This window comes from Ostrea edulis, chromosome 4 (genome assembly GCF_947568905.1).
Source record: "Ostrea edulis chromosome 4, xbOstEdul1.1, whole genome shotgun sequence".
Classification (NCBI taxonomy): Eukaryota; Metazoa; Mollusca; class Bivalvia; order Ostreida; family Ostreidae; genus Ostrea; species Ostrea edulis.
Window position 1 is genome coordinate 64,860,384 of NC_079167.1, and position 19,367 is coordinate 64,879,750.

The following is a 19,367-nucleotide window of genomic DNA, read 5'->3' on the forward strand; positions in this document are numbered from 1 at the left end:
AAGTTACAACGGTTGTTAAGTTTAGTGTCAGGTGGTTTTTCTGTATTTTCTTCATTCTCATTTCAGTGTTATCTAAGTTTATAGGCACACCAAATACTATAATGGTATTGCTTTTGTTCTTACAGCTTCCCTTGAAGACTAGGATGTTGTAAACTTGCAGTGAGAAATATACCTGCTTAATTAAAGGAAACCATCCTTGACAATTGGTAACATCATAATTGAAAGACCCTGGAAAGGTATGTTTTAGCGGTTCGTTAAGGAAAAATTAACAATGCACTTTCTATACACTGACTAGTTATCAATTTCACAGGTCAGCGCAGATTTCACAATATTCAATTACCTAGTAATTTTAGGGGGGTATAAATGTTGCTGTATACACCATTTTCTGTGGATATTTTTCATATATTCATGAAATTTTGTTTGAAGGGATCATGAACACTGTTGGGAGTGTCCATTCAACTGAAATATAAAAGTCAGAAGAATTGAAGATTGCAATGGATGCAACACAAGTGACCTAATATGACCAAATTGATATGAATAGCCAGTTTTTCGCTTGCAGTAATGACAAGAGTCGCCACAAAGAAAAGACCTTAATTTGTATTACACCTAATGCAGCTTATTTCCATTCTGTATGCTGGATACAAATCTAATTTGGCAATTGTGAACCATTGTGGCATTTTAGAGAAGTTACAAGTTGGTGATATATTCCTGGTGGACAAAGGATCTTGTATATTTGACAAACTTCCAAATGACATGACACTTAATATCCCATTCTTTCTTACAAATAAATCCCACTTCTCAAAAGAGGATGCACAACTTTGCTATAAAATTTCCAGATGCAGAATCCATGTTGGATGGGAAAATGAGAGAATAATTTTTTTTTAAAATTCCTTTGCCATATTCTATCATAGTATAGATATTGATCTGACAAAATATTTCAGGTTTGTGTGGATCATGTGAATTTCCAGGTTCCCCTTTTGAAGGAGATTGCAGATAAATCCTACAAACTTATTAGATTAATTGCATGTATATATATACCTTAAATCTGCACATACCTGCCACATTGAATTTTTAAAGTTAAAAGTAATGAATACCATATATGCAATATAACTTTTCTACATATTTATATAAATATAAAGCCTTTTATATTCATATGAATATAAAGCCCTTTGGAACGTCTCCATCAGAATGAAATATTCTCGAAAGGAACGTTAAACAATATACAATCAAACATAAAGCCTTTTGTTCTCATTCTGAAGGTTTTCAAATCTGCATTATTAAAAAAGAAGTAAAATCCATTGTTTTAGTAAATGCATGTAATTGAATGATTTTTGTAAAGCTGGACACTGTGTCTATATATATATGTATTTTGGTTCATCTAAAATAAGAAAAACTCTGTCTATAATGTTTATTCAATAAATATACATGTAATTACATAACTTTGATAGATGTACCACTGATATCATAATAAAGTATATGTGGTGCATCTATCAATGTGGTTATGTGTGTGTATTTTAGACAGCAAAAATACTTCATTATTATAATTAAACTCTATCACGCTTAAAAGGTTGACCATAATACATCTTTGTCAATGTGAATTATTTGAGTGTCACTAGGAATCCACACTAGCAAATCACAGCATTGGGTGTCTTTCAGGTGGTGTTGTCCTTGAATCTGATGCCAATATTCAAATTTTGTTTTGAGGTGCAGCGAACCATCCCTTGCATCACATTCTAAAATGGCAAATGTCATTACATGTATTGATAAAATATACATGATTTACAAGTGCTCTGATTAGTGGTGAAAGTATTATACTGCAATATGCATACTTATTTTGACATAGATGTACTGCAGTATTCAAAACTTGATGCAAGTAAAGTTTATAAAGAACATTAGCAGTTCAATATCACAATGAAGCCTAAGTAGTATTTGTATTTCATTCATAAAATGTTACTTTAAAATTATAATAAACTTGGATACATCCATAGTGATATATATGAATACATATATGTACAGCTAATGTATATGTATTAGGTACACATACACATAATTGTTCAATCTATAATGCTGACTTACCAAGAGGGAAATCCCAACATTTGCACAGGCCTATTTAATTGTCATTGTTTGAGCTGAAAATGGGCACTTAGCCTCAATTAAGAATTTCAGGGGTTGCTGAAAATGGCCTGTTGCCCTGCGGAATGAGGATGCAGTTAATTCCTCCATTGTTGTTGTGAACTTTGACTGTGCCGACTTTGGATGTTTTATCCAACTACTGGCGTATTTTACATTGAACAGTTTTATTTGCCTTCTTATATCTGAAAAATTCCAATACATGTATATCTACATGTAAAAAATTTATCTTCACAGTTCGAACCCATTTATTACCTACTTTGGGTATAGATAAGATAAGTTTATTCCAATTTTGGGCCCAGAGGGCATAACAGCAAGACAGTTTATAAAGAAAGAAATTTCTAAAAAGAAAGAAAGTTTACAACATATAAACTTATATCATAATAGATATAGATCCAAACATGTATTGACATTATTTTATCTTTAAATTGTGTACCTGCCTTTGAAAATTTGCTGTCATATGAAGATCGACACTTATACTGCCCCATTATGGGCATACTGGCATCAGACATCCACATTAATGATGACTGCACAATGAACAACACCTTTATCCTCAGATTCAAGGCATATCTATAAAATATTTTTAAAATATTAAACAATCTTAACCCATCTGTGATGTAACTGATATAGATAGGCATATTTAATGCGCTTTGTTTATTGAATATACAACTGTACACTGCAGGTGCCTAAATGTATCGTTATTCAACCCCCCCCCCTTTTCCGATCTCCCCAGTACGTTCGTATAAATACAAAGCAAGTTTTATGCATAATCCGTTTTTATTTTCAAGTATTAATATACTTTCAATTGGAATGATTTGAGAATATAAAAACGTATCGTACATCTCTCTAGTTCATAGATTATGCTTTTACCAACCTGCTCTTCATCTGCAAGACGTACCCTCGTCGATGCTTGTACACTGGCGGTTATTACACGTAATTCGTCAAACACGAAGCGAAGAATCCTCGACCACTCCACTAATGCTTCAATTCCCATGTTTATCTCGTTAAAACCTCCACATAATCGATTGATAACGCTATATCTATGTATACCACTCTCTACACAGTGCAGTCTGAGATGTTGATGTACCCGGAAGTTAATAATCTCGCTAAATCTCGGCAATCACATGACGAGACTTACAGACCCTATTCGGAACACCCCAGTGATTATATGGAGAGCTCCGGTAGGCGTCGTGTCACTCGATGCAAACTTCCGTTGCTTTCGATAAGTAGGGACAGGTATCGAGGATGTTTCGGGTCACTGGATCTTTAATACGGCATGTAGACATAAGCAGACGATAGGGAGAAGTCGTTGGATCTTTTTCCAACATAGATCTCGCCAGAAACCGGTAGGCAGAGAGTAGAAATTGTTAAAAACAAGCCGTGAATCGAGGGCCCCCTAGAAATCCAAGATGGCGAGTGTCGTCCCTTTACTTTTTTTTAAAGTACACATGATACACCTTTTTTTTTTTAAAAACCTCTAAAAAAGCGGATTTTGGTGGTGGATTTTATTTATATAATTTATTATTCGGGAACAAATAATACAAAACTTCAATATCTGACAACTGAGCCCCTGTGGTAAAACCCATGAAGAAAAACGTTAAGCTGTCAAATTAATCAAAATTAATTGAACGTAAATACGTACCGCAGTTTAGATATGTTTTTACTATACCCAAATACATGGTGAATCAGTCGAGGACGGGGTGATGGTGTTGAATTGAAATTCCAGATCTGTTCAATTTGGATTTTCGTTGACATGCAACTCAAAAAGGACCGGCAATTAGCGCTTGCGCACTATATATACCCAGGGATTAGAAAGAGGGAAAGTGTCATAATAGGTATTTGGGGGGATAGTGTCAAAACCGTGCAATTCAATTGATTGCAAGAGTTATGTTTCTTTGCCTGAACAACAAATACTTGTTCTGTTCATTTCAATAACAGGACTTAACTCATAGTGAGTTAAGTCGGATTAATGATTGAAGTTGGTAGATATTCTGGTATTACTAGGAATGAACGAATCTGTAACAAATGCAACTTCATTGGGTGATGAGATTCATTTTTTGATTAAATGTGAAAAGTTTGTTGATGAAAGAAAATCTTTTTGTGATGTTATAGAAAAAACAGTAAAATGTTTTACTACACTTAATGGTGAACAAAAATTCATTTACATGTTATTTTCTGAAGAGCCATCTATTGTAAATATAACTGGAAAATTTATTTTGAACAATATATGACACTGTATTTACATGTTCCGGTTCTTATCAAAATAAATTTCATTTTTCGGACACATACATGTAATTGGAAACTGTTAAACAAAACATGTATCTTGGAATTACTATGAAGTTCAATGGAAATTTTGATATTGCTATCTCTTGCTGACAAAACAACAAAAGCCCTCTTTAAGATTAAAAGAGTAATTGGCCTCAATAATCCATGTAAACTTCTTGAAAAACTTTTTGATACCATTGGTTGTTCCCATTTTACTCTATAGAATTGAAATTGGGGACTTTTAAGAATGAATTATAAAGAATCGGAATCTGATGAAAATTTTCATTTCAAATTTATAAAAGAAATTTTAGGATTTCATTGTAAAGTTTCTAATGATGCATGCCGATCAGAGCTCAATCGTTTACCTTTAACAAATGTAATCTTACAGTCTTGTGTGAAACTCTTAGATCACATTCAAACTCAGGATGAATCTTTAGTTAATAGAATATATCAAACAGTTAAAATATCAAATCCATGGGTAAAAAACCTTACTGTAAATTTACATAGTTTAGGATTTTCTTTCATTAAAAAGATGGTGATGTAAAACCTTCTATCCACTCTATTTAAATGTTTGCAAATGCAAAATGCAAATATCCACAACTCTGACAAGTTAACACTTTTCAGTAAACTACATAACATGAATAAACGACCAGACTATGTTGATAAATTAACAAATAGATTTGATAGGTCAATGATCTGCAAAATTAGAATAATTGCTCACGAGCTCGCTATAGAAAAAAGAAGATATTCAAACATCCCAAGATGCAATTGTTTTTGTAATGCCTGCAAACCCAAATTCATTGAAGACGAAGAACATTATTTATTACATTGTACAGCATATACGTAGATACGAGCCAGTCATTCATCTTTAATTGTCTTAACCGTAGAGAATTCCTAAAATGCTAACCGACAAAAACTACTTTTACACTGTTAACATTATCGTAAACTTGTTTACCATTGAGAATGTAATGACAAAGTTCACATGTAAGTTTGGCCATGTTTGTACACGCATGTGTATTCTTATGGTGTTAATTATGAACAAGAACTGTAACTTGGTTATGTGTTAATATATTCGTATATATATTATTGTGTGTGTGTTTGTGTGTGTGTTATCCGCCATAATTGTCATTTACAGACACACGTATATACACAATGTCACTATTATCATAAGTATGTAACACTATTGCCATGTCATTACTATCATTGTTATTTGTTTTACACATAACCATTACTTGTTGATATGTTGAGCCAATAAAGAAGGAGCTGGAGGAATAACATCGAAAGGAAATGGAGCTGGAGGAATAACATCCAAAGGAAATGGAGCTGGAGGAATAACATCGAAAGGAAAGACCATACAGTGGGGGCTAAAACTGTCGAGGCATTCAAGACCGCCCTCGACAGCCTGTGTCAAGAAGACCGACACTAGCTCTCTCACCGTCGTAGAAAAGCAGCCAGAATTGCTACCTTCGACGTACCCATACAGATACAGATGTAAATATATTCATTAAATACTCTTTTCAGAGATTTTAATGATATTAACTGCAAGAACTTGAGAATGGCAAGCTAAAATAGGCTATGCCTGCTGTCTAATTTCTGTGGAAACGAGGGTGTTATTTATATTTGGTCTTTCCTATCCCCCATGTTTCTGTCCAAGCCTTCATAAAGTATGTGGGAAATCACAGGTGATTGGGTTCACCCCCCCCCCCCCTCCGAATAAGCTACATGAGTTGATTTAATTATTTTTTGTTGCAAATCTTTCTAATGCACGTCAACAATGTCTTGCATACGCCTAAAGTCCAAAATAACTCAAAATAAGCCCTTTAAAAAAAATACCCTCACTGGTTATTATAGTATCCTGAGCGAATCTAAAAGATTTCCAAGGGGGCGGGGGGTTTTGTTGACTGTTGTTGATACCATATGTGTTTTGTACTTTTTCATCGTCTGCATGGAGTTTTATAAGATAGATACCGATTAAAACATCCTTTTAAAAAAGAATTAAAAATGATAAACGAATTTACAATGTTTATTGATAAAGGTTCAATGTCTGACTAAAATCTAAATAATTCACAGTCTTCATTAACATTTCCTACACCTTAAAAACGAAATTTGATGATGAAAATAATAATAAGTGTACATGAAAATCGATGTCGTATTATATAAACTTAGAGGGGTTTTGAACCCTCCCCATAACTATTTGTTATAGGTTGGAAAATGTCTCCATTGAGTTTCGACAAACATTCCACTTTGCAACGACTGAATTTACGACTGACTACTTCCGTTTCCAAGCGTTAACCTCGTGTCGGAGAGACGTAGACGAATGCTTGTCATTTTTCCACATACATGTAAATACTCTCTCTCTCTCTCCAAAATAAAAACCCTTGCAACTTCCTCTAGATCCACCAATAAATATTAAGTAGACTGAAATTAATCTCCTTTCAATGCTGATTTGCAATTTAACAGTTTGTATAAACAGATAAAGATTGTTGTTCTGTCATAGATTTGTTGTTTTTCAATTACGAAATTAATTAAAATGATTTAGTCTTGCCGGTTTTATGTACCTTCAGAAGTGATTTCAGGTACGAAATTAATTCCCTATAAGAATACCCCCCCCCCCCTTCTAAAAAATGAAAATAAAATGAATAAATATAATGACAAAAAATGAAAATAAAGATGAAGGAATATAATGATATCTAATCCCATTTCATGAATACAGTACACAATGTGCACTTTGAATCGTCTTTTCATTTATTTATTTTTAATTACAATTGCCTTTTTAATTATTTTGTTTTCGGTAATTCATTATTTTCATATTCAGAAGAATAAGTCCATTCACAGAAATACAATGCATGTGGTGAGAAATCAACTGAATATAAGTTAGATTTCTGTGCGACTTACTAAAGTAAGACAATTTACATCCCTCTTGGGCCTCAAGATATTTTACAAAATGAGGTGACGCATGCGCTTAAGTCATCATGTTTATCATGAAGGCGACTTTGACATGTATTTATTGAAATGACGACGATTATCGTCGGTTTAGTGTGGATTTAAATGGTTTCAATTGAATTCACTTGCGGAAAAACCATTCATGGATTGAGCTATGCAAGTTTTCGAACGATTCACATCAAATGTAATCTGAAATAAATTCAAACGGAAGCGCGACGGATTCCTCACATACCGTATGAAAGCTTGGACAGAAACGAGGGGGATAGGAAAGACTGAATATATATAAACCCCTCGTTTCCATAAAAATTACCTGCTGCCCAATCCCTTTCACTATTTGTGAATGAAATTTTTTTTTTTTTTTCCTTTCAATATCTTTTATTTCTAGCTAACATACATTTGATATTTGGGGGTAATGTCTCCGCAGAAACCCCCGAATAATCCTCACCTAGGGTGCCAGGGGCTCCATGGATTGGATATATGTATATATATGTGTTAACTATACATGTATGCATATTTATGAAATATATCTACATGATATCAAACAGTATAGTTGATAATATTGTTTTTCTTTTACACTTAAAGATTTACATGCTAGATAGCAATATTTTTCAACTAAAAAAAAGCAAAGTATATTTAGGTGTCAAAATTATATCAGTATGCAAAATCTGATCTACTTAATACATATAAAGCAATGATTGATCCATATTGTTGCAGGGAAGACACAATCACAAACAGTTCACCATTCCCCTAACAACAAGTACTGAGGAACAGGTCACCCTCAAGTACTGGTGGAATGCTATTGTTGGAAACTGAATATCAGATACATAGTACATACAGATTATTGCAATACATGTGTTATAATATAAAGCATTAAAGTAACAAAGAAAGTCTCTCAAATAATTTGTGATCTAGGAAATCGTACTTTGATTTTCTTAATGTTAAGTATGTTCTATAACAGTTTAATTTAACCTGTATCAACAGATTATTCACACTTTCAGTTTTGTTTTCAAGTCTTAACATCATTTTACTTTTGTAAATTCTGAAAGCAATATATGAAATCACAAAGTTAAATGTATGCACTTTAGGATTATCTTCATGAAAAAAGCCAAGAACAATATGTTTCCATCGAATGTCAATTTCAAGCACCATTTCAACAGTATTCCATATCTGTCTTACATTTTGACATTCAAAAATTAAATGTGCATTGTTTTCAATGACATCAGCACAAAATGTACAGTTTCTATGAACATCTTTTTTCCATTTGCTAAGTAGATAATTGTTGCATAAAAGATTGTGCAAAAGTTTGTAGTTAAATTCAGCAACATTTTTATCAACAACTTTACATACATTATTTCTATAAATATTAGTCCAGTCTGACTTTTCCAACATAAAAGTCTTTTCCCACATACTTTCCATATATGATCTTTGAAACTTGTCATCAACAAAAATGTCGTAAAAGAATTTACAAGATTTGCCAATTATAGATTCAATTTTTCCATTTTTAAATAAAAACACGTTTTCTTTTTCTATATGGTATTCTGTCTTATGACTTATTTTTTTAAAAACATTTCTTAGTATTTTATATTCACACAACTAGTTATGTTTGTTTGTAAGATTTGAAAAATCAGTAATATCCTTGAATCCAATTTCATTAAACAGATCATCTACTTTTAAAACACCACTTTTCATCCAATTTGTAAAACAAAGTGTCTCATTTTTATAAGTAAATCTTTTATTTTTCCAAATATTTTGGGAAAATTGTAATGTTGTCGAATTGCCCTTAGCTTCATTGAAATATGTAATAATTTCTCTATAAAAATAGGGTACGTATTTATGTAACATTCCACTTTCACTCAAAAATGAGTCGTTTGTCTTTAATAGATAGTAAATATCATATTGATTCCTTTGACAGAAACTCTGGAAAAAGTCTTTTAATTTATGGTAACACGATATTATTTTTGGGATCCATGATGCTTTAAGCGCTTTGAATTTGGATTTTAAGTCAACTATGTGTATTCCTCCTTTTAGTTTATCTCCTATCAGGGTGTTTCTTTTAATCCTGTCTTTCTTATTCCAAATGAAATTAAATATTATTTTATTTATTTCTTTGATAAATTCATCACCAGGAGTTGGTAATAAAGTTGCTGCATATACTAATTTTGATATTGCCAAAGAGTTTATTATGCAGCATTTTCCAAATATTGTAAGTTTTCTGGTTCTCCATGAATCTAATAATTTTTCTATATCTCTTTGATACCGTATCCAGTTTTTTTCAAAACACTCTTCTTTACTATGACCAATGTGGATACCTAATGCTTTAATTGAATTTTCATTTACTTTCAGATTAAGAATTTCTTTTTTTTTTTTTTTTGTTCCTTTAAGCTTTCCTAATAATAAACATTCTAATCGGTCGATAATTTTTTATCTCATCTCTTTCTCCCTTTTTATGCAGTAATGATAAAAGTGAGAGCCTTTGTGTAAAGGGCATATTACCAGTTTCAAAAGTGTATTCAAGAGTTGCATAAAAAATGTCTTTAATTTCATTCCAAAAGGTTTTATAGAATTCATTAGGAATTCCATCCATCCCGGGTGATTTATTATCTTTAAGATTCATTACCGCTTCTTTACATTCTTGAAGAGTAAACATTTCATCGCAAAATAATCTTCCATTTTCATCTAATTTTTGTTCAATATTTACTTCATTTAAATAACTTTGTATTTCATTATCATCAATGTGCTTTGATTCATATAGTTTGTCATAAAATTAACATATTTCATTTAAAATATCATTATCATTATAAACACTTTTTGTTTGTTCTGTTACTTTTCTAATCACATTGTCTGATTGATGGTAATTTTCTAATCTGAGAAAATAGGACGTATTTCTTTCTCCCTCTTCTATCCATTTTACTCTAGATCTTATCTGTGCCCCCCTTGATTTTTTGTCATACAGATGAGTTAGTTCATTTTCAAGGGTCCTTTTTTCTTTCATATTAATTTCATTTGCAGGTTTATCTTCTATATCCTGTATTTGTTTTTCTAGATCCATGACAGACTTTTTGTAACTTTTTGACAGTGATTTTGAATATGAAATACTTAAGCTACGAATTTCTTGTTTAAGTTGTTCCCAAAGATCATGTACATTTATAGTATTCAAATTTGCTATTTTAACATTATATTTATGAATTAAATCATTAATAATCATTTTATATTTCTTATCGTTCAAAAGACTCGTATTAAGTTTCCAATAACCTTTACCTCTTTCATTTTCATTTACAGTAACAGAGAGTTTAATAGCTTTGTGATCACTTAACCTGATTCCATCAGAATGAGTTCCTGGCACTTGTTGTAAACGTATTTTGTGAACTTTAGCTAACATGATTTGACTTAAAAAGATATAATCAATACGACTTACGGGTTTGTTGCTTGAATTACACCACGTAAATCCAGGTTTTAACCCCTGAATTTTTTTCCAAGTATCATTAAGATTGAATTTATTTAAAATTTCTATCAAAATGTTTGTGCTTTTATCTGCAGCCGTAGTTTTATTTTTCCTATCCGTTTTATCAAAAACACAATTAAAATCGCCTCCTAGAATTATATTTTCTTCATGTAAGGCATATTTTGAAATATAAGCTTTTAGCTTTTTGAAAAAAGACACTCTTTCCGTTTCTGAATTTGGACTATAAATATTGACAATTGTGTATGCATTATTTTGAAAATTTATATTAAGTAGTAAAATTCTACCATCTTGAGTTTTGTGTACATTTTCTACATCAATATCTACATTGTTAAATAGAACTGAAACACCCCGTGCATGGGGTGAATTCGAAAAAGCATGAAAACATTTGCCGAACCAACGGCTGTTATACTTCGATTGATTCTTCTCAACAAAATGCGTTTCTTGAATTAAAGCTATATGAATATTAGTGTCTCTTAACCAATCGAATTTTTTTTGTCTTTTTTCATAGCTATTCATCCCTCTAGCATTGAGGGAAATAATGGATAAATCATTCATTACACTAAAGTTCTAATCTGATTCTCCAGAATTGAGGATTTCATTTTGTGACCGATTTCTACGACTGTGTCGCATTTTGCTGGCATCGGGTGCATTTTTTGTTTTCTTGACCTTTTTGGAAAGCTTGGTAATGATATCACCTAGCGTGTTTTCACCAGGCCAATCAGATTTGTCAGTGTGCATCGTACCAGTTTTGTTAAGCCCCAATCCCCAGAAATCGTCGTAGGTGGATTCCACGAACAAGGCTTTTGGGGGTGCACTTTTCAAAGCATCGTAAAATTCTAGAACTTGAGCTAGCTTAGCTTCCACGATTTCCTTCATGATGTTGTATTGAGAATCAATGAAATGTTGAGAAGCCAAAATGTTGTTACCGATTTGTTTGGCATCTAAGGCAGTGGGTGCAGTTTGGATAGTCGTCGCGCATGGAATGTCACCTGAACGCACTGCCTTTACGTACTGATATGCATGCTCCGATGATTTGTGTTCAACACCGAATACTTTGATATCGTTAAGGTGAAAATTTGAAAGGATGTCATCTTTTCCACTGAATGGAATAATATTAGGATCCGCCTCTGTATAGAGCTCACACATTTCATCTCCTGGATTATGCCCTGGGTTTTTTACAGGCTTTGCAACACTGAACGCTATCACACTGATTTGTAAAGTGTTCATTGCTCCAACATTTTGTACATCTAGGAGAACGCTTGAGAGAGGGTTGGCCCTTATGAAATAACAAACACTGAATCCCGGCGCACACGCAGGATCGGGGTAGAAACTCCCCCTTTTTAAAGGGTTTAACATACACGAATCTATTTCCATTCAAGATCTCTGTCATTCTGAGGGTACTGGGATTTCTTATTTTTTCGTATTTTATTTCACTGCATAGAGAAACTTTGAACTGATCAAGCATGTTTCTTACGGCAGAGTCGTCGACGGACAAAGGAACGCCTTTGATTGTAATTTTAAGTACCTGCTATTTGGATTGCCGGTACCTGTTGAAAACGGATTGTTTGCATATACCTGTACGTTCCTACTTCTAAGATCAAATCCTTCGGTGACCAGTTTAGATCTACTGCTTAAAGAATCCACATAGATCCGCCACAGGTCTCTGTCTAATTGAATGCATTTTACATCATCGATCTTTTTTGACAATTGTACTGCAATCTCAAAGTCAGAGATTTTATTATTTCTATCATTTTGTATTTCACTATTTTTCAAGAACACTGGTTTCAACATCTGGGCTGGCACTGCCATTGCCAGTTTGTAATAACACAAATATACACAAATGTGAGTATCTACTCACTTGAGTCACTAGGTAGAAATCTGCTTCAAAAAGTTTTCTGCTACTAGAAAAATTGCAAAAAGCAAAAAGTATAGTTACCTTTTACCTTTAGGAACACTCTAAGTCAAAATAATCCAGGTAAATATCTGATTTTGACAAAGAAAATGATCAAAAACACGGACAGGTAAATTTTTCCGTCCATTCACTGCCCGTATCACGTGATCTCCGAATGAAATTATTTTAAATTAACTGCAATAACTCTGTTGGCATATTTTCCATGATGTACAAATGAACGCCGGGGAATATGTCAATAGACCAACAGCAGTTCATTACATGTTCACTGAAAAAACGTGATTTAATTCCATATATGATCTCCAACCTCAGTCATAATGATGAGAGGCATGCAAGTAAATAATAGTTATATATGAACAACGTGTGATGAAGCCTTTGTTTTAATTTCGAAGTACATTACAATTTACAACATTATTCAAATCAATATAGAATTTTTAAACCAAAATATGAATAGATTTTATAAAAAATGAAAAGTTGTATCACTTACAAGTGTAAACAGATTTGCATTAAAAATTAGACAAAAGTAAAGCCAATTATCAGTTCAAAACACCTTGATTTAAAAAATAAATAAAAAGATACAGAAATACGAAAACCGAAATCTGTTATAAAGGCAAATAATGAAAATATAAAATCAAGATACAATACAGGTATACTATGTGAAACACGAAAGCCTCTAACAACAGTACAACACCATGTTGCAGTCCACCGTATTTAAATGTTTTACAGTACGGAATTTGAAAGTCTTTATGGGGATCAAAAGATTATTAGAAGTTGTACTGAAGGATAGAAATCCCTCATCCCCCCGCCCCCCTCAAAGAATCGTATTGGTCTTCATCTTCGATCTCAAAAGTTAAGGACAACATTTTTATCTTAATGTTATTTACCACAGACAGACGGGCAAAAAATTAGAAATTGATTAATAGTTAAAAGTGAATACAAATTGATTAATAGTCAAAAGTGAATACAAATCTATGATAAATATTTGCTAAATGAAAAAAGTTTAACCTGCTGGGCATTTCACGCTTCTGGCGAAGTGCTTGGGACGAACAATTTTGATTCTTTGGAAACATAATTCGTTATATCCAATAAGTTAATAATTTGTTTTAAAACTACAAGTAATAAAAATCACTTCGCTGTAAACGTGAATTCTTTATAACTATGTTTGCTGTAACCTTGTCTTAATGTAATTTTCAATTTTCAATATATAACTGTATAAAGAATCTCCATGAATCATCTATATCATATTTCTTTAAAAATGCATTTGATACAATAAAGTTTCTGAGCAAGCAAGTCTTGATTTCGTCTGCTCCATTGATTGTTCTTTGTTGTTATACACGGTGTTTAGACTTTACACTGGGTGGGACTCGTGCTTACACTGGGTGGAACTCGGGCTGGATTTACAAGATCCCCTGCAAAAGTAAATGAAAAATATTATTATAAAAAGAGAAAAGTAACATTTCAGTGGAAAGGTTTGGGGAATATTCATCGAGAGTGGGTGCTTTGGAGTGGGAGTTTTCGAGTGAGTGTTTTAAGAGGGTGTTTTTGAGTGGATGTTTTGGAGTACGTGTTCTAGAGTGGGTGTTCTGAAGTGGGTGTTTTGGAGTAGGCTTTCTGGAGTGGGTGTTTTGGGGAGATTTTTGGAGTCTACAGGAATATATGACTGCATATATAATTTGGTAGTGGTGACAAATGGAAATCTGGGGGTTTTTCTGCTTCTCTGTAGAAAAGGAAAATTTCTAACCTCAAAATAGCATGATTTCTTCACATAAAATTTCAATTTCGCATTTGGCGTGTGATATCACCACAACGCTTAGAGATAAAATTATTTTGAGCTTATGTGAGGAAACTACAAATAATTTTGTATTTTATGATATCATATTTGTGTCCATAAAAGTGAGTTACAAAAAGAAGTTGCAAGACGTCTTTTTTGTAATTTCTAAAACTATTTTAAAAGTATTTTTAAATTAAATTTATTAAGCAAACGTGAAATGATGACCGACTTATGGTCAGGTACCGTAAATAATTATGTCAGGAGTCTTCATTTGAACTAGTCTAGGTCACCTACACGTTTGTCAATGAGTGGGAAGTCAAACGGCTTGCGTGACCTAGGCTACATTTGAACATGTTGAACGGAAAATTTAGTGACTCATATTATTTTAAAGATTTTTGTACCTTGGTGGTAATCACTGCCGCATTAATAGTAACAGAGAATTAATTTTATAGTAAAAACACTTAATTAAAGCGAACAGCAGTATCGCATAAGTGTGCATCACCTTAGAACCAGGCGGCTGAAGTTGAATGTGAATTTACAGAAATGTGAAGGACTGCTCCATGATTCTGTAAAGGCGTCAGTTCAAATATTTTAAGCAAAACCGAATCTCAGCCGAGATTGGGCTTCGCCCTCTACAATATACAAACAATAGAGATATTTCTGAATATACCTATTAATTATACGAAATTAACTTCTTGTATGACGTCTATGGAGCGCCATAATAACATAAACTCAAATAATTGAAGATATCTTTAATCATTTGAAGAAATCATCAATTCATTTGATGCGTGTAACAATTCAATTACAATTAATGATATCTTCATACCTTAATTATTGCGTTGATAGCGTTAATTATTCCGCTGAATTGATTCAAGCTATAATTGAATTCTCGCTCTCGTTAACCCTTTCGCTGCCACGGTAAATTCGACATAACTATAACATAACATAACTATAACATAACTATGACGTTTTCAAAACAGGCGACGTCATGATATATAATTGATCTGCCAATATTAGTGACGCCGGGTACCTTGCGCACTTGCACTCTGTCGCGGATCCAGCGGGGGCAGGGGGGATTTTGAAACCACATATTGGTATAAAAAAAAAATTCTACTGCACGTAGGTCTGGACCCCCAATAATAAGCGCCCATGCAAAAAAAACTTTGATTCGCGCCTTGCATGTCCACAGCGTGTGTTTTATTGTTACTGGTTTTTCTGAATGTTAAAGGGACTGATTCACGATTTCCCCCAAAATTTTGTTTTTCACTTTTAATGTTCAATTTCTACTGTCTAATATGTTTAAAAGATTTCACATAAAATTTAATGTTATACATTATCACAGAATCTTATTTTAGGGAGTTTATCATTTTTTTTTTTTTTTTTTTGTAAACAAAGATTGTGGTATGTTATTGTTTCCAAAATTTTCAAAAGAAATGGATATTGATCAAAGTTTATCATATCTTTCACAGTTCAACCATTCTTTGGGTAAAATGTGTCATTTAAAAGTAAAAATTTGTGACTCTGCAATATTAATATGCTTTATATTACGAAATTGTTGTTTCACTGGTTTGTTTGTATACATTAAAAGACTCGAGTCTTTGTTTACATAACACAGATTTAAGACTAAAATATTGCTTTTATTCTTGCATTCAGAAAGTCAAAATTTTGGCTGTCAACATTAAATGAGTAATATTTTTAAAAAATGAAAAATGTTTTTCTCAAAAATCGTGAACCAGTCCCTTTAAAGGGGCATTACCTGTCAATTTGTCACTAAAAATTTAATTCAATAAAAATACCCCCATCTTATATGCTTCCGTAATAACGCCAGTATTTTCAAAATGATTTCAAAAACTTTTTTCCCTCGAAACAGGCAATGTATAAATGATACACTTCCCAAAAATTGACAATACTCCCAAATCTCAGGTGCGAACCTCAGAGTCCTCTTTAACTGAACTTCCTCGCAATTTTCGTGGGAATACCTCAAATCTCTTGTGTTTCTGACCAAACATTAGACCCAGTCTGCTATGGAATGTCATTCAAAATATTCCAAGTACGAGACTGCAGCTTATCAGCTACAATCAGCTGATTTTGACACAAACAAAACGTGCACATTCTAATTAAAATTAGATGTTAGATCCGTTCACACACTCTCTTACACAAAGTATGTAAACGAGTATCTAACATCTAATTCTAATTAGATTGAGCATGTACATAAACTATCATGAATTCAGAATGATTGTTCAAACAAAGGATATTTTTCAACGACATATAAAATCCTATACACAGTGTAAAACGTGAAAGTTGACTCGTGTATGGTTCTACGCTGTATCTGTCAGAATCATCTTTAAAACACATAAAATAAATAATGAAACGCATCGCTGATCGAAATATCATGTGTCAATAACACCCAATTGCATGCAAACTGTTAGTAATAGATATGTACTACAGGTATCAAGTTCAACAACTCTGCAGAAAAAACCCACTGTCAGGTCCATGATGTCTTACAACATCTTGAATTAGATATATTCATTTCGTAAACTCTATGGTCGTTATAATGATCTAGTTTGCCAATACAATCTATCATTGGGTCAAATGCTGTCTGGCGTGATGTATACCGATTGTCAAGGCATTCTTGACATACTGGTTTTGACTACGGATTACCCCGTTTACACCGTGGCCAAACATTATTTGGATACAACCATTCCTACGCAGGATACAATCGTGTTTTTAACCCAGAGTACAATCAACTCTTATGGCAATTTACTATGGAGAGTGTAGACCTCCGTGAGGAGAGGTTAAAAAGTGGCCAATATTTTTTCTTTATACAGATAATTTTTTAGAATTATATAGCCTATCGGATGACGCCATGAATTCTGCTTTAAATGATATATAGCATTCGGTCAGATCCCCTAACACTTGCTCAAACACTTCAACACAGTTAGAAAATTTCGTGTAAATTGGTCTTAGTCGTTAAAACTCACCTAAAATTCAATTACATCAGTGAAAAGACAACATCAATACAAAATAATTTAGACCATAAACGTCAGGCAGAAAACTTTGCAATTAAGATAATTATCAATGATAATTAAAATATAACGCTGGAAAATGTTCCCGTTTCTAGTGATAACAGTGACAATAATACCGACAATTTACCTCCAACTTCAACTCCGAATGTAGTTAACAAACTTGACTACATTGTGAAAAAGCTGGATGCATTGGATAGTATTATGGAAGCTATTAACAGACTAGACGGAAGAGTTTCGCATATGGAGAGGCGGATCAAAACTTTAGAAGAGAAAACGTCAGATTTCGAAAACACTGTTGAGTTTGTGTCCAAAAAGGTTGATGAGTTTGACAGAAAATGTACTGACTTGTCATGTGAAATGTCCATACAGCTTAAACATTTTAAACAAGGACAACAACAAGCACAGGAAAAAGATCGTGACGATTTCAAAGTTGGACTCAGTCAAGGAATGGGACAACAAATTGAGGTGAGCGATGAGTCCGATAAGTTAAAAAACGCAGTGTTGGATTTGAAGTGTCGATCCATGAAGAACAATTTGGTATTCACTGGTCTTGGTGGAGAGACCACTCATGAGGATACTGAAGGAAAACTCCGAGACTTCATATACTATGAACTCGAGATTGAAAAGAACATAGAATTCGGCAATGTACATCGCTTCGGACGCTACATCAGTGGAAAGGACAGGCCCATCGTTGCTCGCGTCTTGTACCATGGCGATTTAATTAACATCTTGAAACACGCTTATAAACTACAAGGAAAACCACACGGCGTACACGAACAGTTCCCCAAGGAAATTGAAGATAGGCGCCGAATGCTGTATCCCATTCAGAAACGCTTTAGACAAGCAGGAAAGAAAACGAAACTAGTTCGAGACAAACTCTTTATTAATGGGAAACTGCATGAGGCTGCATGTTGATGGTGCATAGCCAGCGAGAACTTACAGTGACGCTACAAGATCCGTGCCAAATTCGAATTCTAAGCGCACCTGAGTTCCTGATCCGGCTCCACCGTCTTCTGCAAGATCCGCCCCCAGTCGCTGTCTGAACGATCCCGAGTCGCTGGACCGGATCTGCAGATCACGTCTCGTGTTATAAACCCCCCTCTTGGCCGCGGTGGTTCCATGGCATAGGGGTGTCCGGTAAGTGAACTTAATGTTATATCATGGAACATTTGTCCGTCACTTGGTGGTAAATTGACAAATCCAGACTTAATCTTCATGATCAACGGTTACGACTTGATATTCCTTAGCGAGTGTTGGCTTAACTCTAACGATACTGTGGAAATTAACGGTTAAGATAGTCTTATTTTCCCAAGAAAATTGATAAAAGGTGGCGGTATAGTTGTGTATTATAAGACTCATCTTTCTCCAAATATTTTCATTGTCGAAAATATTCATGATAGTATTATATGGTGTAGAGTTAAAACTGGTATCGAGACAAAAGATATACATTTTGCTTTATGTTATTTACCACCTGAACACGAGTGTTTTTTACGACCATTACGATATTGATACTTGTATTTTCCAATTACTAGAAGATTCAATCAGTAAATATAAAGGTATGGGTTCTGTATATGTTGATGGGAATTTTTAAAATGCCGGGACAGACGAAAGAGACGATTTTATAAGTGATGACTGTTTTTAACAAGAGGCCCATGGGCCACATCGCTCACCTGAGTCACCTTGGTCCATATCAGAAGATTTTCCATATCTATTTGCATGTAAAACCGTAGTCCTTATTATGGCCCCAAACCTTCCCCTGGAGGCCATGGTTTTTGCAAACTTGAATCTACACTATGTCAGAAAGCTTTCATGTAAATGTGAACTTCTTTGGCCCAATGGTTCTTGAGAAGAAGATTTTTA

The 19,367-nt window shown here is 33.5% G+C and overlaps 2 protein-coding genes and 1 long non-coding RNA gene across 5 annotated transcripts in view; all 3 read right to left on the reverse strand.

Annotated features, from left to right (window-relative positions):
* Positions 1-1,248: 1,248 nt before the first annotated feature.
* LOC125670976 (uncharacterized) lies at positions 1,249-6,022 on the reverse strand. 2 transcript variants are annotated; one of them, XR_008802560.1, is made up of 3 exons: positions 3,029-6,022; positions 2,567-2,700; positions 1,249-2,315 (listed from the first exon to the last, which is right to left on the reverse strand). It is a non-coding gene; the product is annotated as an uncharacterized LOC125670976 (long non-coding RNA). The 2 variants fall into 2 exon arrangements; XR_008802559.1 differs by having other exon boundaries at positions 3,005-6,022.
* Positions 6,023-11,368: 5,346 nt separating this feature from the next.
* On the reverse strand, positions 11,369-12,028 carry LOC125669100 (uncharacterized). The gene has a single exon (XM_048903546.2). The coding sequence runs from the start codon at positions 12,026-12,028 to the stop codon at positions 11,369-11,371; it is 660 nt and encodes a 219-aa protein (XP_048759503.2).
* Positions 12,029-13,074: 1,046 nt separating this feature from the next.
* Positions 13,075-19,367, reverse strand: part of LOC130054260 (uncharacterized) — a 20,591-nt gene continuing 14,298 nt past the window's right edge. Inside the window, exons 3-4 of one of the 2 annotated variants that reach the window (XM_056163456.1) lie at positions 14,984-15,113; positions 13,075-14,119 (exon numbers count right to left, since the gene is read on the reverse strand). The gene's annotated coding sequence lies outside the window, so the exon portion shown is untranslated. Of the gene's footprint in view, positions 14,120-14,983; positions 15,114-17,609 lie in introns of those variants that run through there. The other variant, XM_056163457.1, reaches the window with a different exon arrangement.

What these genes read in the sequence shown, in the direction of transcription:
- LOC125669100 (XM_048903546.2), bottom strand. Translation starts at nt 12,028, where the DNA reads ATGAACACTTTACAAATCAGTGTGATAGCGTTCAGTGTTGCAAAGCCT.